The 24578-nt window shown below is 42.0% G+C and overlaps 1 protein-coding gene across 7 annotated transcripts in view; it reads left to right on the forward strand.

Moving 5' to 3' along the window:
* The window catches only part of cdk14 (cyclin dependent kinase 14), a 298616-nt gene that overhangs the window by 205178 nt on the left and 68860 nt on the right, over positions 1-24578 (forward strand). For 6 of the 7 annotated variants that reach the window (XR_008828208.1, XM_056380004.1, XM_056380006.1 and 3 more), the window contains one exon: positions 6755-6905. Coding sequence is in view for 5 of the 7 variants with exons in the window: in XM_056380004.1 (XP_056235979.1) it covers positions 6755-6870 (116 nt within the window). In the remaining 2 variants the exon portion in view is untranslated. Of the gene's footprint in view, positions 1-6754; positions 6906-7136; positions 11731-24578 lie in introns of all 7 variants that reach the window. The other variant, XR_008828207.1, reaches the window with a different exon arrangement.

Consider the following 24578-nt stretch of genomic DNA (forward strand, 5'->3'; position numbering starts at 1 on the left):
GATTAACCAGGAACAATGACAGAATTACTGAGACAATGAAGCTTCTGATGTTGCTGCTGCTGTGTGGATTGGATTGTGACATTTTTAATTTGATTTCAGTGAGAGTGTGTCTGTGTGTGTGAGGGTGTGTGCGTGTCTTGCAGTTTGAGAAGTCAGAGCAAAGGCCTCATAAAAAGAAAAAAACTGGACTCTGATGGATTTAAATGTGTAGAAGTGAAACAAAAGAAAGTGTTTAGATGGAGCAGTTGTGCTCCACTTCCTCTGCTCTCCTGGCAAAAATCCACTGGTTTGACATCCAATCAGAGAAGAAGAGGGCGAGCTCTTCACAGAACAGAGCAAGTTTGTGAATCTATTTGCTAAATAAACAGCTTTTTATCCCAATTGTTTCCTGAAATATAAGGAAAACAACAATGAGCAATATAGTTGTGAACTAGGAGGAGTCTCTGGTTCTGGAAGTTACCATTTAATATGCTTCTTTTAATGAGAACTTCAGTGTTCATCATCATAAATCAAGGGAACTCTCCCAGATAATGGAGCAGTGCTTTGGGTTTATGAGTCTTGGCCACTGTTGCTGTAGCACAGAAGTCCTGAAGCCACCTATTCAGGAGGGCAGGAGTTGAGGTAAAGATACTGGATGACGTGAGAGGCACAGGTGCAACTTAGGTGGGAGTGGCAGCCTCTCAATTTCTGAAAGCACCTTGAGTTTTAAATATGCATAAAAAATCACAACCCTATGAAATCTGAACACACAGACATTATACAACATTTCATACATTTCTAGATTCACTTACTTACATTTTCCAAGGATTCAATTGGAGAAACTTTATCTGTCCCCAGGGGGCAATTTAAAGGGAGAGTAGGCATACAAAAAAAACACAAATACACAAAAAAGAACACACAGGTGCAAGACAAACTGTACGCATTAAGAAAAACAATGACATGAAGAAACACCAGTGGAAAAAAAACAATCAACAACAGTGCAAAACAAAACCTGTAATATTACGATGAGAGTGACAATAATATGGGAGAATGACATTACTAGTGCAAATAAATGACACATGTATACATAAATAACTGTCTGTATACACTTTGACAAAAATTTAGCTACATGAGAGATAATCTTGGAATAAAAAACTATATTACATATAATATACATGCATATTTGGCATATAAGGTACATGAACATGGAAAAATGGTAGCAATGTCCAATAGCAGCATGGTCAATATGGAAGTCCTATCATCACTTTTAGGTTTCACACACAAAGACAGAGAGAAAGATTGATTCATGTTTTTAGCGCTAAAGCTATGACACAATACCACCATAAAACTCTGATTAGCCTATCACATGCCTATCAAAGACCAACCAACAGACCCGCAAAGCAACAACAGCAGCTAAATAACAGGCTACAATATTAAATACTATATTGAATATCCAAGAGAAACGTGAAGTAAAACTCAGCAAAAGTCAGCATTAAGCAGGCAACGGAGTCCCTCATTTAGCATCATTAATATAAGATCAGTTAGGCAACAGATAACGATAGATAGATAGATAGATAGATAGATAGATAGATAGATAGATAGATAGATAGATAGACAGATAAATAGATAGATACTTTATTTATCCCCTATGGGAAATTGTCCATGCAAGAGTCCATTAGCTCATTGTTGATAATAATAATAACTAGAAAATTCCAGGGAAATTTTGAGTGCCACGGGGGCTACTGCCGGGATGAGTACATGATTTATTTCCAGTGTTCAAAAGTCACCCTGATCATATTCTGGTTTTGAAAAATGTCTTGATATAAAAGACTGATATAAAAAGATATCACATCCCTCCACCATGTATTATGTGGGAAATATCTCATATTCTGTGTTGTTTTTTTTTAATAAAACAAGAGGCAACATGTCTTCAAACTGGCATTTAAAGGGTTAAAATCCTGAAAACGAATAAACATTTGGTAGGTTTGAGCAGAACTGAAGTGGTTTGAGAGATGTATGCAAAAAAAAAGCTGAAAAAAAAAATATATATGATGATATATATATATAAGATATATGATGATTTTATAGCATTTTCTTTGTGTGTCCTTTTTTGGACGCGAGGAACCCCAGAGGGTACAAAATGTGTTACCAGTGTATAATAGACCTGTAACAGTAACTGACATTAGATTTTAAAAATATGTCAAAAAAGACACTTTCTTGCAGAAATCCATACCTTCAGCTGTAACACAGCCAAAATGATCAGCAAATCAAAAAAGAAAAGTGAAGAAAATGTCCAAAAAAGGGAGAGGGACCCCTGAGGGTTAATAAATCCCATGAACCGCTATTTAAATTACCACTATTATGTTTTTTCTGTGCTAAATTTAACATTACTGGGGAGGAGAGCAACGCGACTAGAAGTAACAGCGAGAGAGGGCTAGTAGCTTCTCCTCTCCTCTGTCTCAGCGGAGACCGTCACAACTTCATTCACTCTTTTAACAAAACAAAAAAAAAAGCAACGAAGGAAGCAGTAAATGGACTTACATATTTAAGACCTAACTAAATGTAATTTAAGACCTAACATGCAGCTAATGTAAAGCTAGCGGAGCTTGGAGAGTTGGTTATCTGGTTGCTAGGTGCACACACGCACGCACGCACGCACACAGGTCAGGAGCTGCCGTTGCCATGGCAATGTGAAAATCTGGCCAGAATTTTGCTTCTACATGGCTTCAAAACAACTGCAAATTATGAGAAAACCGTTACTTCTTTTCAAAAACCGAAAAGACCGTGCCAGACACTGAAGCCAGAAGTTTCTAGTCTCTATTTTATTCAGATATTCCTTAAAATGAGTGAGTAAGCTCAGTGCGAAGACAGAGTGAGATTCTTTTGAAAAAAAAAGACGATTACATTAGGTGTCAATGAGAGTGAGACAGGTATTGCTGCCGGACTCGGCAACCCCGTTTAAATTTTGTGCAGACTCTGCCTGTCAAAGTTACAATTTATGAATCCCAACAACTATGTCTACATTTTGAAAAATAATTATTTGTCTCCTTTTTACGGTTTGGCGGTGAGCTTGAGTTAAAAATAAAAATAAAGGTTATTTTTTACTGCTTCACGCACTCTAGCCAACTGACGCTTTCACTCTAACTTTGAAGAAAAAGTGATTTGCACTCCTCCTTTGAGTGCTCATAGTTTGAAAAGTTTACATGTTAAGTAAAAACAGTTCCTGTGTTTTGGAGAGAGCATTAGTTTTCCTCCGTTTTATAGTTTGAATCACATTTCTACGTGCAGGTATGAGAGAGCTGGGTGACTCAGAAAAAAGGTGAAATTTTGTAGAAAAAAGGTGAAATTTTGTTGGTTTTTAAAGAAAAATTCCAATGCATTCCTAATGCATTATTTATTCCCAGTATTTTCGGAATAACTTTTGGAAAAATTGGAATTTTAACAGAAAAAGTCATAGCACCTCTTTCAGGATCAAGACGCACGTTTTGATGTATATATTACCGGGGTTTTCTCAAAGCTGCGGGACGAGTTTATTAATACGACAAGGAATATTAATAGATGCCTCTACTCTCAGCTATTCTAGCTGTAGAGGAGAGCCTCGGAGCTGAGCACCCGTGGCACTAATAAACAATAATAATTAGATTAGTCCACTTCCTTTGGCTGAGGTGTTGTATTGCCTGATGGAAGAAGGAACAAAAGATCTCCTGAACCGCATTGAGATGAGACTTGCTTCTGTAGCTACTTCTCTGTCTTGCCAGAATGTTGTGGAGAGGATGGTTGGTATTGTCTAAGATGACCTCCATCTTACATTGCATGCGTCTTTCAACAACAGTCTTGAGTATACTATACAATGCAGGATGTGAAACAGGGATCCACCCCCATCCCTTCCAGCTTGTCTTTAAGAATGGGGGGTTGGATGATGGATGGTGTTAAATGCACTTGAGAAATCAAAGAACATAATCCTCATGTAACTACCTGGCTCATCCAAGTAAGAATGGGCCCGGTGGAGCATGTAAAGGACAGCATCATCCACTCCAATATGTTCCTTGTAGGGGGTCTGTGCAGGTTCAACCTGTGGCCTCAGAAGGTGGAGAGGCAGCCACTCCAGGGTCTTCATGATGTGTGATGTGAGGGCAACCGGTCTGTGGTCATTTATCCCAGCCGGTCGTCCTACTTTAGTTACCCGAACAAGACATGATGTTTCCCCAGGACCGGGACCCTCCCTGTTTGTAGGCTTAAATTGAAGATCCTCTGGAAAGGCTCAGTCAGCTGGGCTGCACAGTCCGTTGACAGCCTGGGACGACACACCATGTGGGCCCGTTGTCTTTCCAGGATGTAGTCTCTTGAGCTCTGCCCTCACCTCCGCTGTAAACGACAGGAGACTTGACCCCAGTGTGGAGGGAGTTGCAGCTGCAGTGTCAGGTTGTGGAGGAGATGCTGCAGGAGAAGCTGCAGCTGAAGCAGTGGGAGAGAGAACAGGTGAAGCTGTGTCAAACCTATTGTAGAACAGGTTGAACTCATTGGTCTTGTCCACATCACCTGATGTTGCCTGGCTGTTCTTTTTTTTCTAGTCAGTGATGGTCCTCATCCCCTTCCACACTTCTCTGGTGTTGTTGTGCTGCAGCTTCCTCTATACTTTCTTTTTGTAGTCCTCCTTCGCCTGCTTTAATCTCCTCTTCAGCTCATGTTGCAAACACCTGAGCTTCTCCCTGTCTCCATCCCTGAAGGCCTCCTTTTTGTGGTTGATGTTATTACAGCTTCCATACAGAAGTAAATATAGTCTGTGGTACATTCATCCATTCTATCAAGGTCAGGGTCCTTGCTTTTATCATGTTCCTGTGACTCCAACAGTACATTCCAATCTGTGCACTCAAAACAGTGTTTTAGACACTCACTGGCCTCTGGGGTCCAGTTCCTGAATGAGCGGGTGGTTGCAGCCTGTCTCAGTACACAGGGTTTGAAGTAGGCTGAAGAAAAAACAGATTCTGATCTGATCTGTCAAGGGGTGGTAGAGCTGAAGCAGTGTAAGCCTCCTTGACATTTGCATACAACAGATCAAATGTCTTATTTTCCATTGTGGGACAGTCAACATACTGAGTGAATCCAGTCAGGTGAGAGGTGAGAGTAACATGGTTAGAATCCCCCGATATTGCAATGAATGCATCAGGATGCTGCAATCTTGTGAATGACGTCACACACGACTGCAGGCTCTGCTCGTGGTTGAATGTAAACAATGATGGCGACGATGTGTACAAACTCCCTCGGTACATAGTACGGTCTAAGACCAACTGCCAACAGTTCAATATCCCAACAGCAAGCTGCTAAAATAAGCAATCAAAAAGCCACATGATGAAATTTAATTAATTTAATGACATCAAATGAAATAATATTCCTCCCTTTTTTAAGTTTATTCTGCGTCTGCCTGTTGCATCAAACTCTTGCATAATGGCCTCCGCATCAATTGGAATCTCATGATGGATGTTCATCAGTGCAAGTCCACTCGGTCGTTTGTCAGTCATCATATTCCTCAGGTATGTCTTCAAACAACGTTAACAGCTGAAGGAGCACTCAGCACTGGCAGTGGATACTGGCATTGTTAGAAAAATCTTCATGACAGTGTTTGATGATCTCAAAACCTGGCAGATGTCACTAATAGCAGGTGTATGCTTGTTGTGCTTCCTCCATAATTCAAACTCAACATCTGCAGTGCCCAAATTGGGCATCAAAGCACCATACTCATCTCCTGCCATAAACTGTCCCTCAGCAGTGGTAATTTGTCAGGTAGAAGGTACTAGGTATACTCCGTCCCTCAACTCTGTGATCAGGTGGTTGATAAATGGCAAGAAAATGTTTCTTTTCCAGTCTCATCTACTTATTTGCTTGCTAACTCACAGTCACGATTAAGCACCACAAATGTTGATCTTGCAATGACCTCTAGTCAGTGACGTAATACCAATTGATGGCCTTCAAATCTATTTGCATCATAACGTTATTGAGGGGATGCAGCCAAAAAACACAGGATCCCGCGTTGTCACAATTTTATTCTCAAGATAGAATGTTGAAAAAACAAACAAAATCCTTAAAAAAAAATGATGCATCTTGTTTTTTTTTCAGCCAGTTAACCAACAGTTTTGGTGACAATAAATACAGTCCATTTACCAAATCTGCATCATAGAAAAACTACAGTTGATCTCATTTCCAGAGTTTGCCTGAGAATAATCACATGAAATAATAAATAAACAAGGACGACCTTGTAAAAGAAGACCATATTATATAAATCACACTAGTCTGTGAGGTGAAGGACAACGCCATCCAAACAGTCTGGTTTCTCATAGAAGAAAGGAACAACTAAGTAGCACACAAACGGATGGGTTAGTGCAGGTGATTTTCTATCTTTTTTCAAACATGCACATGCATCTGCACATTGAATTGCAGTTAGTGATGATATAGACAACAAATGCACAACAATATCTTAGCTCATATCATATCCAGCTGTTCAGCATCTGTCTGACTTTCTGCACTGATTTGAGACGTTATAGTTGTGTTATTTTAGAAATGTCTTAATCTTGCATAATCAAAAAGGAAATGAGCAACATTCAAATACCTCTGACGGAAACTAATTCTTATGAAAAAATATTAAAACTCTAAAAAGACTTTATCTCTCTGCAAATCAATATTCAGGTTTTACTCTTTAATAAGAGCCTCTACCTTGGAAATGTTTCCCTCTCCATTAGAGTATGCTCCTCTAATCAGCTGGCATCTTCTCCCCCCTCAGTGTCTTCTATCTTCACCATACCAAATGTCAAGCTGCAGACAGAGAGCGGGGACAGCATACAGGTGTGTGTACGACGGAACAGTCATGGGAAGGCTTCGTCTGGCAGCAAACACTGACCTGAGGCAGCATCCTGCACACCACTTCCTGACAGGTACGTGCTCATTACCTATCAAGAGGCAGACACACACATTGTGCCACAGCAGCTTCATACACTCACGAGGAGAAACTGAGACATACTGAGGTGAAACTTTAATGATCTGAAACTTTGAAGCTTTTCTATCTTAACATGTCTGAGATTGTGTGACAGTGTTGCATCTAATGACTCCAGCTACATCCACCTTTATGTTTTGTTTCATTTCATGTTTATTTCCCCATTAAAAAGCTCACTGACATTGTGACTCATGTCATGGTGATCCAACAACTCCACCAACCTGAACCACCACAAAGGTCGTTTGTTCTAGCCCTCTTATACAACCCACAGGAGTGTCTTCTGAAATAGTGGACCTTTGTTGTCATATTTACAGTAATAAATATGCAGACCGTACCAACAACAATGTACTGGAGCCTCTTCACCATCGTTACAATAATAAACGGTCAGGTTTGTTTAGATTTAGGAAAAGATTGTGATTTGGATTAAAATAAATACTTCTTCAACGTTAGATGATCTTTGCTGTCATGGTTACAATGATAACCTGGTTAATTTTGCTGAACAGTCATGGATAAAAGAAACTATATAAAATGCTTCTTTCACATGAGAATTGAACACCACTCTCCAGTGTCATATTCATCCATCCACAACAAAATCTTCCTGACGTGGACTTTGTCTCTCTGTATACGACGTCACCGCACTTTTCCCTTTGCTCTTGTCATAATTACTGTGACAACTACATGGTGCCTAGCAACAAAATGTAAGTATGGGTCATAATGACCTGCTGCACAGACGACCCTATGGGCTCGTTGTTTAGAAGAGGACAGTCTCAGGGATCCTCATTTTGACCTTAAGGAAAGAAGAATTACTTTTTACTCGATGGCTGAATCATGCTAACATGCTAACATACTAATGTGAATGGCTTTGTGAATTAGCAGCATTTGACTGCTTAAACCATTAAATAAAAAGTCACAATAGATTTGTCTTTTTGAGATGGGGAGTCAGTGCTTATCATGTCCAAATAGTTAAACTCAAATCACCTAAAAAAACAAGTGTCTGATGAGGGTCTTTAGTATCCCTTCAGAAGTGGAACATGTTCCACATGTCAATGCTCAGCTAAGGAACAAGAAAAATAAGCAACTTTCCATTTTTAACACTTTTGCACATCACAACCTGCAGTCTATATAAATATATTTCATAATAATGATTTTAAATCTTCATCTTTTAAAATTTTGAGTTCCTGTCTAATTTTCCAATAATAATCTAATATTTTTGACTGAATAGATTTTGTTTGAAATTATTTCAAGCTTTTCATCGTTTTGTTTTCTCCACTTTGTGTTTTCCTGGTGCAAATAGGTTTTTGTTGTAAAATTATCATTCTCATGTGTTGCACATTGTGTTGCTACTTTTGCCTTTTCTTTAGCTGGAATATGCAAAATGTTTATAAATATCCTAAAAGATAAATTGGTTTTTAAAAGTGGAAATACCAGGAAACCAAACACTCATATGAAAAGTTTGGAAACAAACATATTGTACAACTTGCTGAGAATGCAGATATCTAATCATTAGCTGTTGCTGCTCTCTGGCCAACACTCTACATCCCACTGACCACCACAGTCTTTCTTTTAACGCTGATGCCATGAGATCTGTGCTCTCTGCAGTGAAGCAGAGAATGCAATAATAGATGGAGGAATGGCTTTAAGTGGGTGAGGAGGGAGTCCCATTCATTAGACACTGGGGTCTCTTTCACCACTCACATAAAGCGGCACTATATTTGCATGTAATAAGAGGTGCAGAGGCCAGGCGTGAGGACAATGGCTGGTCTAATGATGGACTGTGGGGATTGTGAGGGCAAGTACAGGGCCAAAGAACAGCACTGCGCACCAGATTATATCTGTAATTGCCAACAGGTGCAAAGACACAGCAGACACATCAGCTCTTCAACTGGAAATCTACAATTTAAGATTCTCCAATGTTTCATGTCCTGATGTTTCCACATGGGGGCTGAATACCCTGTATTTACTATTGGAATGGATGTATCCTCAACTGGTTTTGTGTGTGTGTGTGTGTGTGTGTGTGTGTGTGTGTGTGTGTGTGTGTGTGTGTGTGTGGAAGTCATACCATTGAGAGAGCTGTGTCCTCTCAGCTGCTGCATTTACATTGAAATCACTTTCTTTCTCCGGAGCCATCCTGAAGCCTGACAGGCTGGGAGAGCTTCACTGATATGAGCCTAATCCCTGTGCACACAGCCACATTAACACACTGACAAATTACACTAACTCACTGCTCAGCACCAGACAACAGATTAACTTGTGAACACAGTGGAGGATCTAGCAGCTAAAGAGCCAGATTTTTCACCATATTAACAATTCAATATAATACTCAACTTCATATTTTAGTGTTTGTATCTATATTTGTTATTTTATCTTTTATTATTAGAAAAAATCCTTCCTTTTTTTTCTTTCTTTTTTTTTGATGTTGAGGAGCAGTATTGCTAATTTTGTTGTATGCAGAGCTTACAGTAACGATAAAGGCTTTCTAATGTTCAACCACAGTTGGTAGGGACCATACCTAGAGCTAAAACAGAGAAAATACTGGACTTAGATTCATCAGGTGTCATAGCCTGTTCTGCTTTCACCTGCTGCTTCAGTGTTTTTCCACTTACCCCGCTTCCGTCTCACCCCACTGGCCAAATCAGTGCCTTCAGGTCCACCTTGGGCTCTCAACTGCATCTCATCACTCATTAAGCCAGTATATATGCATCTCCGGTTCGTTCAATTGTTGCCAGATTGTTCTCTGTACTCATGCAAGACTTTCCAGTGGTCATCTCCGGACTGACTTCTTGGTATCGACCCCACTTGTCTCTGACCATCCTGCCTCATCTCTGACCCAGTAAACGACTCAGCCTTTTGTCCCTGACCACGAGTTGCCACATGAGTTTCCCTACCATCTTAAAAGACTTCAAAGACTCCTGCTTCGTCAACGCAGCTGTCTTTGTGGGTTCGTCTTTCACCCTGAGACCTGTGGCCCCTTCCTGACAAACTGTTCCCTGTTGTTTTCTCTGCAACCCCGCATGTTTGCATCTGAGGAGGCTAAGGTATTCTTCACCATCAACCACCTGACGGGGAAGGCTCGTCTCTGTGCGACCACCGAGTGGGAGATACAGACTACAGCCTGCACCTCCTTCCAGCTCTTCTTCGAGGAGCTCCCCAAGGTTTTCACCATGGGGGCCTTTGGTTTTTACGCAGCACAGGGCCTGATGAGCATGCATCAGGGGGACCGGAGAAACTGACTTCTCCATCGACTTCCACACCAAGTCTCGCCAGAGTGACTGGAGCTCATCCGCCCTAAGTGACGTTTTTCTTCATTGCCTCGCTAATTATATTAAAGATGAACTGGTGCTGCATGACCTTCTGTCTACGTTGGATAGGTTGATCGAGTTGGCTACGAGGTTGGACCTTCGTATCCAGGAACAGAGATGGGAGAAGAGGCAGAGTGGTGCAGCTCATCACCCTTCAGTTACCCCTTGGGTCTCTTCCTCCTCCATCAGCCCCAGCGCTCCTGCAGGGCCGCTTCCAGGGGGTCCTAAGCCCATGCGACTGGGACACATCAGCTTCACTACAGAGGAGTGGGAGCGTCGTCGTCAGGGCAACCTCTGCAAGTACTGTGGCCAGGCCAGCCGTTTTGTATCCCGCTGCCCATAAAAAGCCAGGGCTCACCAGTAGAGGGGGAATTTCTGGTGAGCCATGCCTCCACGCAACCTTCCCTCAACCAAGCTTCTCCTCTCTCCGCAAAGCCTATCATCGGGTCTGGATGTTGGAGGGCGATGAGTGGAAGACGGTCTTCAACACACCCACTGGTCATTACGAGTACCTCGTCATGCCTTTTGGCTTAACCAATGCCCTGGCCATGTTACAAGCCTTGGTGAACGTGCTGAGGGACATGTTGAACCATTACATGTTCATCTACCAAGATGACATCCTCATCTTCTCAAAGTTCCACGGAGAGCACATCCACCATGTCCAGACGGTCTTGCAATGGCTCCTGGCCAGTCCCTGACTCCCGCAAGCAACTGCAACACTTCCTGGGGTATGTCGATTTCTACCGCCACTTCATCCGCAACTTCAGCAGCATTGCTGCCCCCCTATCAGCCCTTACCTCCTCCAAGGTGCCCTTCTGCTGGAACCCGTCCGCCAATGAGGTCTTCCTCACCCTAAAGGCCTGTTTCGCCTCAGCCCCCATCCTTCAAGTGCCAGATCCCGAGCGCCAGTTTGTCATGGAGATGGACGCCTCCGATGTGGGACCTGGGGCCGTCCTATCCCAGCGTGCAGCCTCTGACCAGAATCTTCTCCCCTGTGCCTTCTCTGCGTCCCCTGCTGAGAGAAACTACGGCATCGGCAACCAGGAGCTCCTAGCCGTCAAGCTGGCATTGGAGGAGTGGCTGGAGGGGACCAAGCAACCTTGAGTACATCCATACTGCCAAGAGACTGTACTCTCATGAAGCCCGGTGGTCTCTCTTCTTCCCCCGCTTCGACTTCTCCCTCTCCTACCCTCCTGGGTACAGCAACGTCAAGTCTGATGCCTTGTCATGCCTTGGGGAAAGAGACTCTGCCTCGTGGCCCAGCCTGATCCTCCCTACTCCCTGCGTTGTCGCCACCCTTACCTGGGAAATCGAGGAAAGGGTGAGGTCTGCGACCGAGGGTCAGCCTGGGCCAAGCTCTTGTCCCGCAGACCACCTGTTCATTCCCCCAGACAAATAGATGTCTCCAAATGAATGATAATGTTGCTCCGGACAGTGTCTGCTAAGTTCACCATACCAACTTAAAAGGTAATGACACTGTATGTAAATTTTTTTATGTAATTTTAAAAATATTTTTTCATCTATCTCACCTGCAGTACTTGCTTTTGCTTTAACAGTCCTTATATTTTTTTTCTTTTTACTATGTTAATTGTTATGAACCAAAACACCAAAGCAAATTGATTTCATTTTATTTATTTAATAGACACAATGCCATTTAACATTGTGTCAAAACAAAGCATGAAACTAATGTGTTGCACAAAATTAGCTAATTAGCTATTGCTAATTCTTGACCCTTGTCCCTAGTTGGGCTTTAACATAATGTAATTAAAACAGTCAATAGCAAAAACAACACAAAACAGACAACACAATTGATGATATCCTAGAATTAGCTAAAAATATACAGATGTACAGTCTAAAAAAAGGCAACAACACAACAAGGAGACAAATGGTCAAACAAAAGCAATTAATTAAAAGCTTTTACCTAGAAATGGGTAAAGCCCAGTTTGGAGAAAGCTAATTGTCCAAATTTATATCTACAATATGGTATTTTGCAGTTGCCATTCACCATGCTACTAGTTCCTCTGTTACTAATTTGTCTTTGAATATATCTGGAGAGAGACTGTGGAGCTAAAGTGTTGATATATTTATACACTATTATGAGAAAGAAAAAGTGAATAAAACTCTATTATATCTTTTCAGTATGTCACAGTGATTCAGTCTGACAGGCTTTTTGTCTATTATTTTCAGTGCCTGATTATATAAGGATGTGAGGGGTCTTGAATGAGAAAACCTACTTACAAATAACCTGATTCTGATTCATATTCAACGTTGTGTTCACACCAAACAAACAAAATCCGTTGTTGCAGGTTGAACCACAGTCTTTTGAGAATCCTAAGCAACAGCTGTAAGCTCCTGAACATAAACACTGTTAATCACACTTCATACCAATCAGATGAAAAAGTTTCCTTTTTATGTTGATGAAAACGTAATTCAGATGTCAGGTGTGTTACATGACTAAATCTAAATTACTCCATCTGTCTGTCCATCACTCTGTCCTTCCATTCATCCACCCCTTATTTTCTGCATCACTCATACAGTGCATCATGACCACTTAGTAAAATGCAGATTGTGGCGAGGTTAGTTTAACGACAGAGAAAAATAGACATGTATTAAACAGAAATATTGTTGCTATGGTTACCTGCCACTCGATATAACTTGTGTAGTGATTTAGAGAAGTGGTCAGTGTTTGAGGTTTAAAGAAATATACATAAGGTCATTTAGAAAAAAGTGTTTTCCTGGAACACTGCTCATATCTTAGTGCATGTGCACCACACAAAGAAATCACATGCATAAAATAATATTTAACTGAACATGCATAATCCTGTTCCTAAAGCAGTGTTTTTCTAAAATCAGAGGTATAAGAGGTAAGGAAAGGGGGAAACAGGGGTGAGGGGATAAAGGAGAAATGGAGGCAGGGTATGGTATCTTTTTGTTGAGGCAGCGTTGTATTATTTATAGGAGGTGGTGGAGGCAGGCCGCTTCAGACAGAGCACAGCAAAGAAGGCAAGCAGCCCCTTTCTCTTTTGTGGGTCTATTCCCAGTGGGTACGCTTTGTGCTGGCTGGATGGCTGCCTTTGAGGAAACCCAGGCAGCTATTGTGCTGAGAGTGAAGGCTGGGCCTGACTCGCCCGCACTGACACACAGCAACATTACAGCACTACAATGTCTGTCACCGCCATGGCCAGAGTGGGGAAAGAAAAGGACGCAGAGAGAGTGACAGAGGATGGGGGAAGAGTGGGACTGTCTGATTTTGGCACGGAGGGAAGAAAGAAAGGGTATTTTTGTGGCAACAGAAGAGAAAGGCAGAACCATAGGAGTGGTTAGAAAAAAAATGCAGGCAAGGCTAGAGAGGAAAAGAAAGGGGGCTAAGGGAAAAAAGGCAGGTCTTCTTTACAGTACTGCACCGCATTGATCTATGTTTATTCATGATTCTGCATTATTCACAAGATTAGCTGATGCAACTCGGTGCCAAGGGTAGGCAACGGCTCCCTCAGTCAATCCACTCAATGACCACACAGTTCAATTCCCAAGTCCCAACAAGTGGGAGACAGCTGCTCTGTCTCTGAGCCTCAACACTCTCCACTTATACTCCAGGCTTAAGTGCGTGAAGAATTGGACACTGTGCTCACAGTCAGAATACATAACAAAGCATAAAACATTGATTCAATCAGGGAGCAAAAAGCAACATGAAAGAGGTCAAATCAACAGCTCAGCGCCTCAGTCCAAACAATAAGATCGTTGGTTGTATTTTGAAAGCAAATATGCAGAGCCTTAATGACGTGATGCAGATCTGTACCAAGATACAAGATCTGGATATTTTTGTAGTGCACTCCTCTCTTATTCGTTAGCTTTTTGTTTGAATTGTAAAAACTTAATCATTATCTTCATATGACCAAAGAGTCAATGACTATATCATGCTCATCATGAACAAGTTCCAACCTCCAAAGCTGAAAAATGAAGCCAACACTGAACTACAGTTCCTCTAATGACCACTAGAGTCTGGCTCCGACAGTGAGTCAATCCCCATAGACTCCCATGTTAAAATGTCCAATTTTACAGCAGAAATAAACTTATTTACAGCCTTGTACGAAAACAGTTTTGGTCTCTATAGATAATTTCCTCCTTCATGACAACTGTAAGGGGAGTGAATTTTATAAATTTTATTTATGTAACTCACCTGTTTACATTTTATCAAGGCTTAAATTTCTGCATAATTGAGGGCACGGCCACTTTGAGTGACAGATGGATGAGTGTATGCTTGTCAGAAACTATCATGCACTAGATAATACGCTGAAAACATTCAAAATGAAGTGTACATACTAACAGATATTGGATTGTATTGGGAGGTGTCTTTTAAAAGTGTATACAAGACTTTTTCTGAAGGCCCCACGCACAGCAGCACATCGTTCTGCTTAGTGTTCCCTGCTGCCTCTCCTAACTGGCAGCATGCTGATCTGAATGTACTGCAGGTATTATACTGACTATGCATGACTACTTCACACAATCCCATGTCAAATAACTCAAAACTATCCCTTTAATTCACGCCAGGCTGTTGATGCACTTTACTGATCAGGTTGCACTTATTCATATCAAATATAAAACACAAATAATTGACAGATATTTTTCATTTTCATACTTAAGAAAAGCCTGCAAGTATGATTGCAAAAAAAAATTCAAAAGTTCAATTGCTATAAGAGAATAAGTATGTTTACTGATGGTTGAGGCAGCACCACTCTGACGGATGAAGTCATGTGGTTGAGTGCTGTTTTCTGAGCATCTTGCTGGTCACCTGGCCGGGTTTCACACGGAGCAGCAGCCTCTCTGCAGTGCGTCTGTGCAGTCAGCCATCAGGTCGGCAACAGGATACTCCGGCCCTGAAGCATCACTGTGTCATTTTGAAGATAACAGCCGCAGGCAAAGCTGGACTGTAGGGTCCGCAATGTAGACATGCCAGCTATTTATCTGACTGCACACACACACACACACACACACACACACACACACACACACACACACACACACACACACACACACACACACACACACACACACACACATACACACACACAGGCAGGCACACATGCTTGCCTAAGCTATCAGCTCAGGGACCATCCTTCATTTTTGGGGGTAAAATGCAGGAAACCTTCAAAGCTGTGCAGGTATTTTTTCTTGAAAGTAAAAGCTCTATTTGTCACCTGGTGTGTTTCAGCCCTGGTGTCTTTCTACTGTCCACAGAAGTCAACAGAACAGAAAAGAATATTTTTTGCCTCTGTAGTGGAAAGAAATAGATTTGTGCGGTCCACCAAACAGCCTGTCAGAAAGTTTTTCTAGGTAGAGGACAAAGTGATTTAAAGTATATCCCTGCTGTGAGCCCGAGGGGGGGGAATAGGAGGTGGGGGAAGGAATGATAACTGGAGGCATAGCCTTGAGAAATGGAAAGCCTTCAGTCAAATCATCCATTTTTATGCTCCCACTGACTCGTATAACTGTACAGCAGAGCCCAGCAGTGAAATGGGCTTTCATTTCATCGTATTCTCATGGAGAAGCATTGTGAAGGTCCACTTAGGTCATGATAAGGATATTTGCAGCTCTATTTGTCCATTTCCTCCCCTGTTTACCTCTCTATTGATATCCTGCTTTCATGCACATGCTTGAACCATAGGCTCTTATTAAACCTGGATGTGCACAGAGCAAGGACTGCAGTTCAGTGTCATGGAGAGGCTGAACATTTTTTTGGTCTGTGAAGAGATATTTATGTTAAATGTGCATTTTAAACTGTGAACTTTTTTCTATGCTGCATGGAGCTCAGATTAAAATGCGCTACAGGGCTCCAGGCTTTTCATCTTTACTTTTTATCATTCTCTCCAGCCTCCTCTCCTGAATCATCATGCAGTATCTCTGTCATTTGCCAACACTGAGCATCCTCCCACAGTCTGACGGATCATTTTGATATGGTCTATTTAAATATTTTAAAAAAAAAATAACAACAGCATGCAAGATTTTCTAGGCTTTCAAGCCGGTTGACTGGACAAAAGCAGAGTTGTGTTCTAATTGTCTAACAAATTACATCCAGTTCCAATGCTAACTGTCAGAGTAGTAAAGATACAGACAAGGAGGAAAGAGAGGTAGTATTGATACCCTTTGTATGATAATGAGCCTGACTTTTTTGGCAGTGCAACAACCACACGAGCAGCTCTCCGACAATTTGGTCATTTCCTGACCTCAGAGTTTGTCTTTGGCCTCTATGGGTATGGGCTGTCTGGTGGTATTTCAGCGCCAAGCCGGAGTGTGCGGGGCACAACTGGAATGAGCTCTCTCAATGTCCTGAAGGAAAATAAAGTCTGTGAAATCTGATCCTTTCATTCCCTGTACTGTAATTGCTGTAATTCGTCCACCTCAGCTTGATGGTGTTGCAGTGTGAGCTTTCCACTGCATATACTACTACCATATACATGATTACAAATACAAATTGATAATGGTGAAGTGCAGATGAAATGACTGCTATTGCTTTATGGCTGTTGTTTTTTGAGCCCTTGTTAACTGGTGGATACAGACCAACAGTGGCAGCTGCACTGTTGGTCTGTATAAAGTTCTGTTAGAGTCCATTTTGTATCTTGTCTCCTTTTAGAAGATGAATTTATGTGATACGAGTGGTTGTAGCTACACTATAGCTTTAGCTGGAGTAACAGTAGCATTAACAGTAGCTGCAGTGCTAACAATTTAACTAAGACAGTTTTTTTAGCTCTTGTGATCTCTCTCTGGGCGGGGATGACTGACAGGTCAGTGGATTGGATGTGATGAAGCATGAAGATGGTCAGGAGAGAGGTGGAGTTAGAGAGGAGTTAGTAAGGAGAGAAAGGAGGACAGGGAGAGAAGAAAAAAGAGGGTAATGGGAAGGAGGAGGATGGAAAAGGATTGTGATCAGATCTTGGTTCCCCGTTGAGCACAGAAATCTGGTCTGCTAACTGCTAAATTTGTAGATAGAAAATGAGGAGAGGAAACAGGAGAGGGGAAGAAAGGAAAGGAAACAGGAGAGGAGAGGAGATAAAAGGAAAAAGTAGAGGAGAAAAAGAAGGGAATCAGGGATGAAAGCAACAGGCGGGAGGAGGAGAAACTGGACAAAGAGGAATGAAGAGAAAACAAAAGAAGAGTAGCCTAAAGGAAGAGAAAAGAATTGGAAGACAGAGGGGGGGTCTGGCCTCCAGAAGGAGCAGCAATTGATTTCATGACTAATTTGTTGATCAGTGGAGGCAGCAGATGCCATCAGGCTGACATGTAGGAGGAGATCTGACTCCCATTATCATAAGCTCCCCTCTAGTCACAATAATACTCCTCTGTTTTTCCCCGCCACTCGTCCATCCCTGCATTCTTCCTCTTTCATATCAAGTCTGTCATTGTAATATGCCCAGGTCGGGCAGAACAATGGTTTAACGCTACCAAAACACCAGTCCAAGTGTTTTTAGTCCAAAGAATATTTGTTTGGCAATAATTCCAGTATTTCTGTTTTCAAAATAAGACCCCTATCAATGTAAACGGACAGTCAAAATGAAATGTGACAGTACTGTAATCCACTTGTTCCATCCCACCATGCTGGGTGTCGTATGAAACTACATAAACTACTCTTTCTGTTGATAGCAAGCATAGTGTAGCCTGAGCTAACCGCTCATGTCAGCCCTAAAGAAACCACGGGGCCAAACTTCTCATTTTACAGTCCACAAGTCAAATTTTGGGTTTATGACTAAATATTCCACCAAATCCCAAAGCGGTTCTAATCAAAAGCAACAGATATTGTTTCCTTACCCTTTTGTAGTCATTTTGAGTCTATCCATACGATTTTCCAGTCAAGTTGGCCTAGATGGGAGCCTGGATAGCAGGGACTGAGCCCCAAGCCATCATGCTCTGTCTAGATAGTTAGTTACCTTTTTGTTTCTCCTAGTGTTCTTTGTCTCGTACTTCCTGTTTTATTTTGATACTCACCTCTTGTCTTGTTTCAGTTCCTTTACTTCTTCCTGTGCGATTACCTGCCCTACCCCAATGTGTTGCACCTGTGTCTCATTGTCTCCCCTCCTCCTGAGTATATAGTCTTAGTGTCCCCTTCCTTCTGTGCCAGTTCGTCTTGTTTCTTTGTGACAGCATCCAGCACTTTCCCTGTGAGTTTCTAGAGCCTATAGTTTCCTGACCTGTTTTTTGCCTTTTGACCTTGCGTCTTGCCTGCCGATTTGGGCACTGTTGCCCTTCTTCTGATCACCTGTTTACCGACCTTGTTTGATTAAAAGGACTGCTTATTGAACTGAGTCTGAGTCTGCATTTAAGTCCAAGCCTGTTTCAGTACTGACACAAGCCTGAATTTCATACACTGTGTTTTGTTGCCATCTAGTGCACATTTGGTGGTACTGCCGTTTAAAAACACAGCGCTATCATTTTCTACATCTCGCGAGGTTTTGAACGGTATGTCACACTCCCATGAGACTTGCTTCCTTGCGATTTAACTTTTATTTTATTCTGAACTTTGTATATAGTATGTTTTTGTGTTTAGTGTTTATTTTTCACTTTTACAATGTCTACGAAGTAGAATCAAGATAATATAGCAATTTAGATGCGCTAGAAGAGATTCAGTGGCAAAGTAGAGACAAAATTATACAATTTAGTTGGTTTTACACACAATGGTTGTGCACAATGGTACAATCTGATGATACACAGGGTAAATGAAGTGGCTAAGGGTTGTATTGTGTGCACACAGCCACCTGTAGTGGAAGTGATTGGTATTTTGTAGCCAGATTTCCTTTCAAGAGGTAAAAAACTCCTTTGGCACACTTTGGGTACCTTGGCTATCCAAGTGTCCAAATGGAGAGTCTGCCTGGCCCCATCCCCACTAAAACCTTTGTAGAATTTGTGTGCTTTGTGGTATTTCTACCTACAATGTGACAGTTGTAGTCATGAAGTTGCTGAATGAACTCAGTGGCATCCCAGTGCATTGGACCATTATTATCATGGTGTGATCCACTGTCTAATTTACAACTAATTCTAGGCGAGGACAAAACATTTTTCCTTTGGTTTATCACAATTTACTTGGCTATAGTAACAGTCACAATGTTACTGTCACATGGAATAAATTCTCTGTCTAACCTATCCATAGTAACCAAGCTCTTGTAAATGGACCTGATAGTTGTGGAGCTATTCTTGATCTATTTTGTGTATGTCTGTCTAGGCGAGGCATACCCCCCAGCATCCTTAGGGCTTAACAGGTTAAGAAGGTTTTGTTGATATATTTCTGTTGTCTGTCTGCTGGTGTAATCTTCATTCATAAAGTCAGCTGAATGCAGATATGTTGCTGCTCCTTGCTGAAATGAAAAAAAAATTTTCAGTTTACACACATTTACCCTGAAAAACTGATGGAGAATAGATAATATGACATAATATGAGAGCAGTTTTCTGGCTTCCTCCAAATAGCTGTGAACAAATCTCAACAACAGGGGGATGTTTTCCAGAGACAGACAAAGTACCATATCTTTTTCACACCATTTCCCAGTTCTTTTTTTTTCCTCCACCATATGGCTCTCCCTAATGAGCAATGCACATGTACCTCCTTCCTTTTTTGTGCCTCCAAAAAGAGAAAAAAAAGCAATTCCTTCTCATGTGCTGCAGCCAACTGCTCCTCTACAGCAGCAGATCTGGAGCTTCTTCTCTCAGCTGAGTGAATTAGTGTCAAATGAAGTATGCTAATGAGTTTAACTTTGTCTGCCTGCCATTTCAAACATTGTGGGATAATGAGTCAAGCTCAGATTGATACAAAGATGAAGGGTCCAGATTTTTATGCAGGGACTGGGTGTGAGTTGCTTCCTCCTCTACCCTGGACCGCAGCGGCATGTTTTCTGAGCAAAGAGGCTGAATTTTGTGCCTGATGGTTGGAGCTGGAGCTACATCACCTGTGAGCTTAAGTTCGAGCAAAAGGGCATTCACCAGGGTACATGGTAGAAGGAGGACTTGGCTGCAGGAAGTGTTACACACTTTGTGTCTCTATTTTTGTGACAGTCAGTCTCCAAAGGACGACTGGTGTTTTCCTGGCAATACAACAGGAAGTTTAGTCTTCACTCCTAAACTGATAAACCTCTTAAACCTTTTCACTGCCAGATTTTAAAACCTGAATGCAACCTAAGATCTGAGGATAAAATGTAGCTATGTTTAGTATTTCAATGTCTATGACAGTTTTAAATCTTTTGTCAAAACAATATTATTATGTATGTATATGTACAGTATGTATGTATGTGTGTGTATGTCATAGAGTGTAAATGAGGATGACGTAGCCTCCTTGATGTCAGATGAGCGGTTTTGAAGCTCACAGTGAGCAGGAATCTATTCACTAGATTTGACATGTATTGTTTAGAGGTGCCATCTTGGTTGTGTCTGACTCCGCCCCTAACTCCAGCTAATCAAAAAATGGTCAAAGACGAGGGGCATATGTGCAGCCGAAACTTTGGTGCATACTGGTTTGTAGCAAGCATAAGCTCACCCATCTGTCTCTCAAATGAGAACTTTAAGTCTTAATAAAATGTAGACAGGTGAGTTAAATCAAAATTCAACCCCCGTACTACACTTCAGTGTTGTGCAGCCCTGGAGGTCGATGTTTACATGCGTCCAAGTACATACATAGTATATTAATACTATGGTTTAGTACATACATGTACATGCAAGTACTGCACATGCGTACATGCATAAATGCGTACATTCGTACACATTTACACATTTATGCATGTAAGCAGACCACAGAGAGAGAAAGAGAATAATTTGTCAATAAATTGCAGGCCTAAGCTTAAAAGCTTTGGACAATAAAAACCCGAGTATCTGAACCTGTGATAACAAGTAATTATGGTGTGATATGCTCCTCATATTACATCATAATTACTTACAACCACCAACTGTATGTGGGGCTTAATGGAGCTCAGGACTCCTCCATAGAACAGCTGCATTGGTCGAGATGATTTAACTGTTAAACCTGGAATCAGTCAGTAAAATCTTTCCAGTCCAAACTCTTTTAGATTCTGACTGATCCTGTTGCTTTGTCTGGAGATTTACATCATTTATGAAGTAATGCTGCTGAAACATCAGCTCCTCTTTAAAACCAGAGATTGTAGATGCAACAGGTACTCTTTCTGCTGCTGTGTGATGAGTACAGGTGTTCACACTGAGAAGATCCAACCTTCTACAGGATGTTGAGTGCAGTTCACTCATCATGTAGAGCAGCAGTAGTGATGTTTCTGCAAAACTCTGGGTCACCAGATTACACTCATGTGTATGATTTTGTCAGTAACCTTTCTCAATCTGCAGGAGATGGAAAAAAGTGTTGCAAAGATATTTTTCTGTTTCTGTTGTCAGATTAAAGAAGTATGAAATAATTATTTAATCGTAGGTCATAACAGTGTGAAGGATGCATACTGTGGACAAGCTCACTGGACTGAACAAACTGAGAAGCTTTGTGCAGGGAGAGAAGTGTGTGTGCAGCCTTTTGCTTATATCTGCCTCTGTCTATGTGTTAACATGTGTGTGGGCCTGTTTACCAAGTAGAGGAGCAGCATATACATGTATCCATTTGCCAATATAGAGCCAATATACAGTATGTCCTGCTTTCATGAGCAAGATTCAAGTGTAAAGACCCTCCAGTGGTCCTCAGACACTTTTATGCAAACAACATACTGATGATTTTTCTGTTTTCATGACTGTATGAGTAATGAGGGCATAAGTGTATAGTTAGTCTTAAGGGTGCAGGAAAGGTCACGAGGTCATCAGCATCAAAAGAATTTGTCCCCCTGGGAGCATGAATGTGCTTTGTAGAGTTTTTGGTAATCTGTTCTTTGGATCATGGTCTTATGTTCAGTTCTCAGCCTGAGAGTGAATGAAGAACAGTTACAGAGTCTACAGCAAAGAGGTCCAGACGGCCCTCTCCTCAGCCACTTCCACCAGCTCCTCCGGGAGAATCCCGAGGCGTTCCGAGGCCAGCCGAGAGATATAATCCCTCCAGCATGTCCTTGGTTGGCCCGAGGCCTCCTCCCGATGGGACATGCCCAAAACACCTCCCCAGGGAGGCGTCCAAGAGGCATCCTCACCAGATGCCCGAACCACCTCAACTGGCTCCTCTCGACATGGAGGAGCAGCGGCTCTAGACCGAGCTCCTCACCCTGTCTCTAAGACTGAGCCCGGCCACCCTGCGGAGAAAACTCATTTCGGCCGCTTGTATTCGCGATCTCGTTCTTTCGGTCATTACCCAAAGTTCATGACCATAGGTGAGGATTGGAACGTAGATCGACCAGTAAATCGAGAGCTTCGCCTTCCGGCTTAGCTCTCTCTTCCCCACAACGGACCGATTCAGTGCCCTCATCACTGCTGACGCCGCCCCCAATCCGCCTGTCGATCTCCCGTTCCATCCTACCCCCACTCGTGAACAAGATCCCAAGATACTTAAACTCCTCCACCTGAGGCAAAGCCTCCCCCCCGACCCGGAGCGGGCAATCCACCCGTTTCCGGCTGAGAACCACGGCCTCAGACTTGGAGGTGCTGATCTTCATCCCAGCCGCTTCACACTCGGCTGCGAACCGCCCAAGCGAGAGCCTGGCGGAGTCCAACCCCCACCGGGAACAGGTCCGACTTACTGCCGGCTATGCGAACCAGACTCACACTCCTTTGGTACAGGGACTCAATGGCCGCTAACAAAGGGCCATCCACCCCATACTCCCGGAGCGCCCCCCCAAGGGAGCCCCTGGGAACACGGTCGTAAGCTTTCTCCAAATCCACAAAACACATGTGGACTGGATTGGCAAACTCCCATGCCCCCTCCAGCACCCTAGCGAGGGTGAAGAGCTGGTCCACAGTTCCACGCCCAGGACAAAAACCACATTGCTACTCCTCGTAAAGGCAGTCTGCATATTAGTATTTTAAATTCTTTGTCTTAGACCAAAAACACAGTTTTGATGGTGACCCCTAACAGCCATGGTGGTTATGTCGAGAGCAAAGGAGGAGGTTATGTGAAATAGAGCAACACGGGTGGATGGATAGCTCAACAGCACACAGGACTTTTGACATGGGAGACCGCAGTTCATTTACAAACGGTGAATATTCAGACCAGATTAAATGGCAACATGGAAAACAACCCCAGAGAGGCAAGTGAAAAAAAGTAGTTTTTTGCAGTTTCTGGCCGAAAGCTTTAACTGATTAAAATGCATTTATAGCCAAAAGAAGGAACAGCACAATCATGTACCTCATGTTTTGGATGTATATCGAGAAATTAAAAATCACCATAGTCCAATTTAGACTGCGGTACTGATGCACTCTTGTGGCAAATCCTGACAAAAAAAATGATTAAAATTTTAAATACTTTTTTTTGACTTGTGTATGTTGAGATACCATGTTTTAAACCAACATGTTGGATGGATAGGAAGATGGACCAGTCAACTGACCAGTATCATGATCAGTCACTGTTCTGCCTTTGCCTAACCTGTACCATATGCTACAGACAGCTGCTGCCCACCTACTTTAGTGTCATCAGGTAGTTTAATAGAGTGGCTTGTAGCTGAAAATAGAGGAACATGTAAGCAAAATTACTCAGTTAATAAAGCTAATGTATTGATTGTCTATTGGCCCAGTTGACACTCAAAGCTGATGTTGCTTCAAGACTGTTTTTGTGGTTGTCATGGTCATATGGCAAGCTCTCTCTCCTTGCTACTACTGCTGCTGTTGCCTGCTTCAGGATGGAGGTGAGTGCTCGCTGTCTAACAAGCACCATTGGATTGGTCTGTTGGGTTTTTGGAGGACTTTTGTTGAACCTGGCTCAACTGTTGCTGCTGTGCCATGTGACATCAAACAATCACACATTCCCTGGGTTATTGCTTTGTAACATTAACAGCTATAATTTTATGGTTTTCTTCACTTTAGTCAAGAGAAAAGATAAAGTCGTTGCCATGGTGATAACTTTCCAGAGTTGTAAAATCCTGTTAGACTATAAACAGCTCTGAAATATTTAGCATCTGGTGACCTTCAAAAGTTATGTTAGTGAAACAGGGCTTCCTGGATTCCCTTTGTGTTTCTTTAACACATTCTGGGTCTGAACACCAAGTGAGTCCCACTTCCAATGATGAGATCTGGTCGGATCTGTTGACTACATTCATATAATGTATAGATGGCTCTGAAATTGTAGACCTCAACAGTTAAAACAATCTGTACCACTTTACAATAAGACTACCTTATAAAGGACTTATAAATGGTTTATAAATAGGTTATTAATTTGGGTGTTAAAACTATGAATCATAAATAAATTATTATAAAAT

Source organism: Seriola aureovittata, chromosome 7 (genome assembly GCF_021018895.1).
Source record: "Seriola aureovittata isolate HTS-2021-v1 ecotype China chromosome 7, ASM2101889v1, whole genome shotgun sequence".
NCBI classification, from domain to species: domain Eukaryota; kingdom Metazoa; phylum Chordata; class Actinopteri; order Carangiformes; family Carangidae; genus Seriola; species Seriola aureovittata.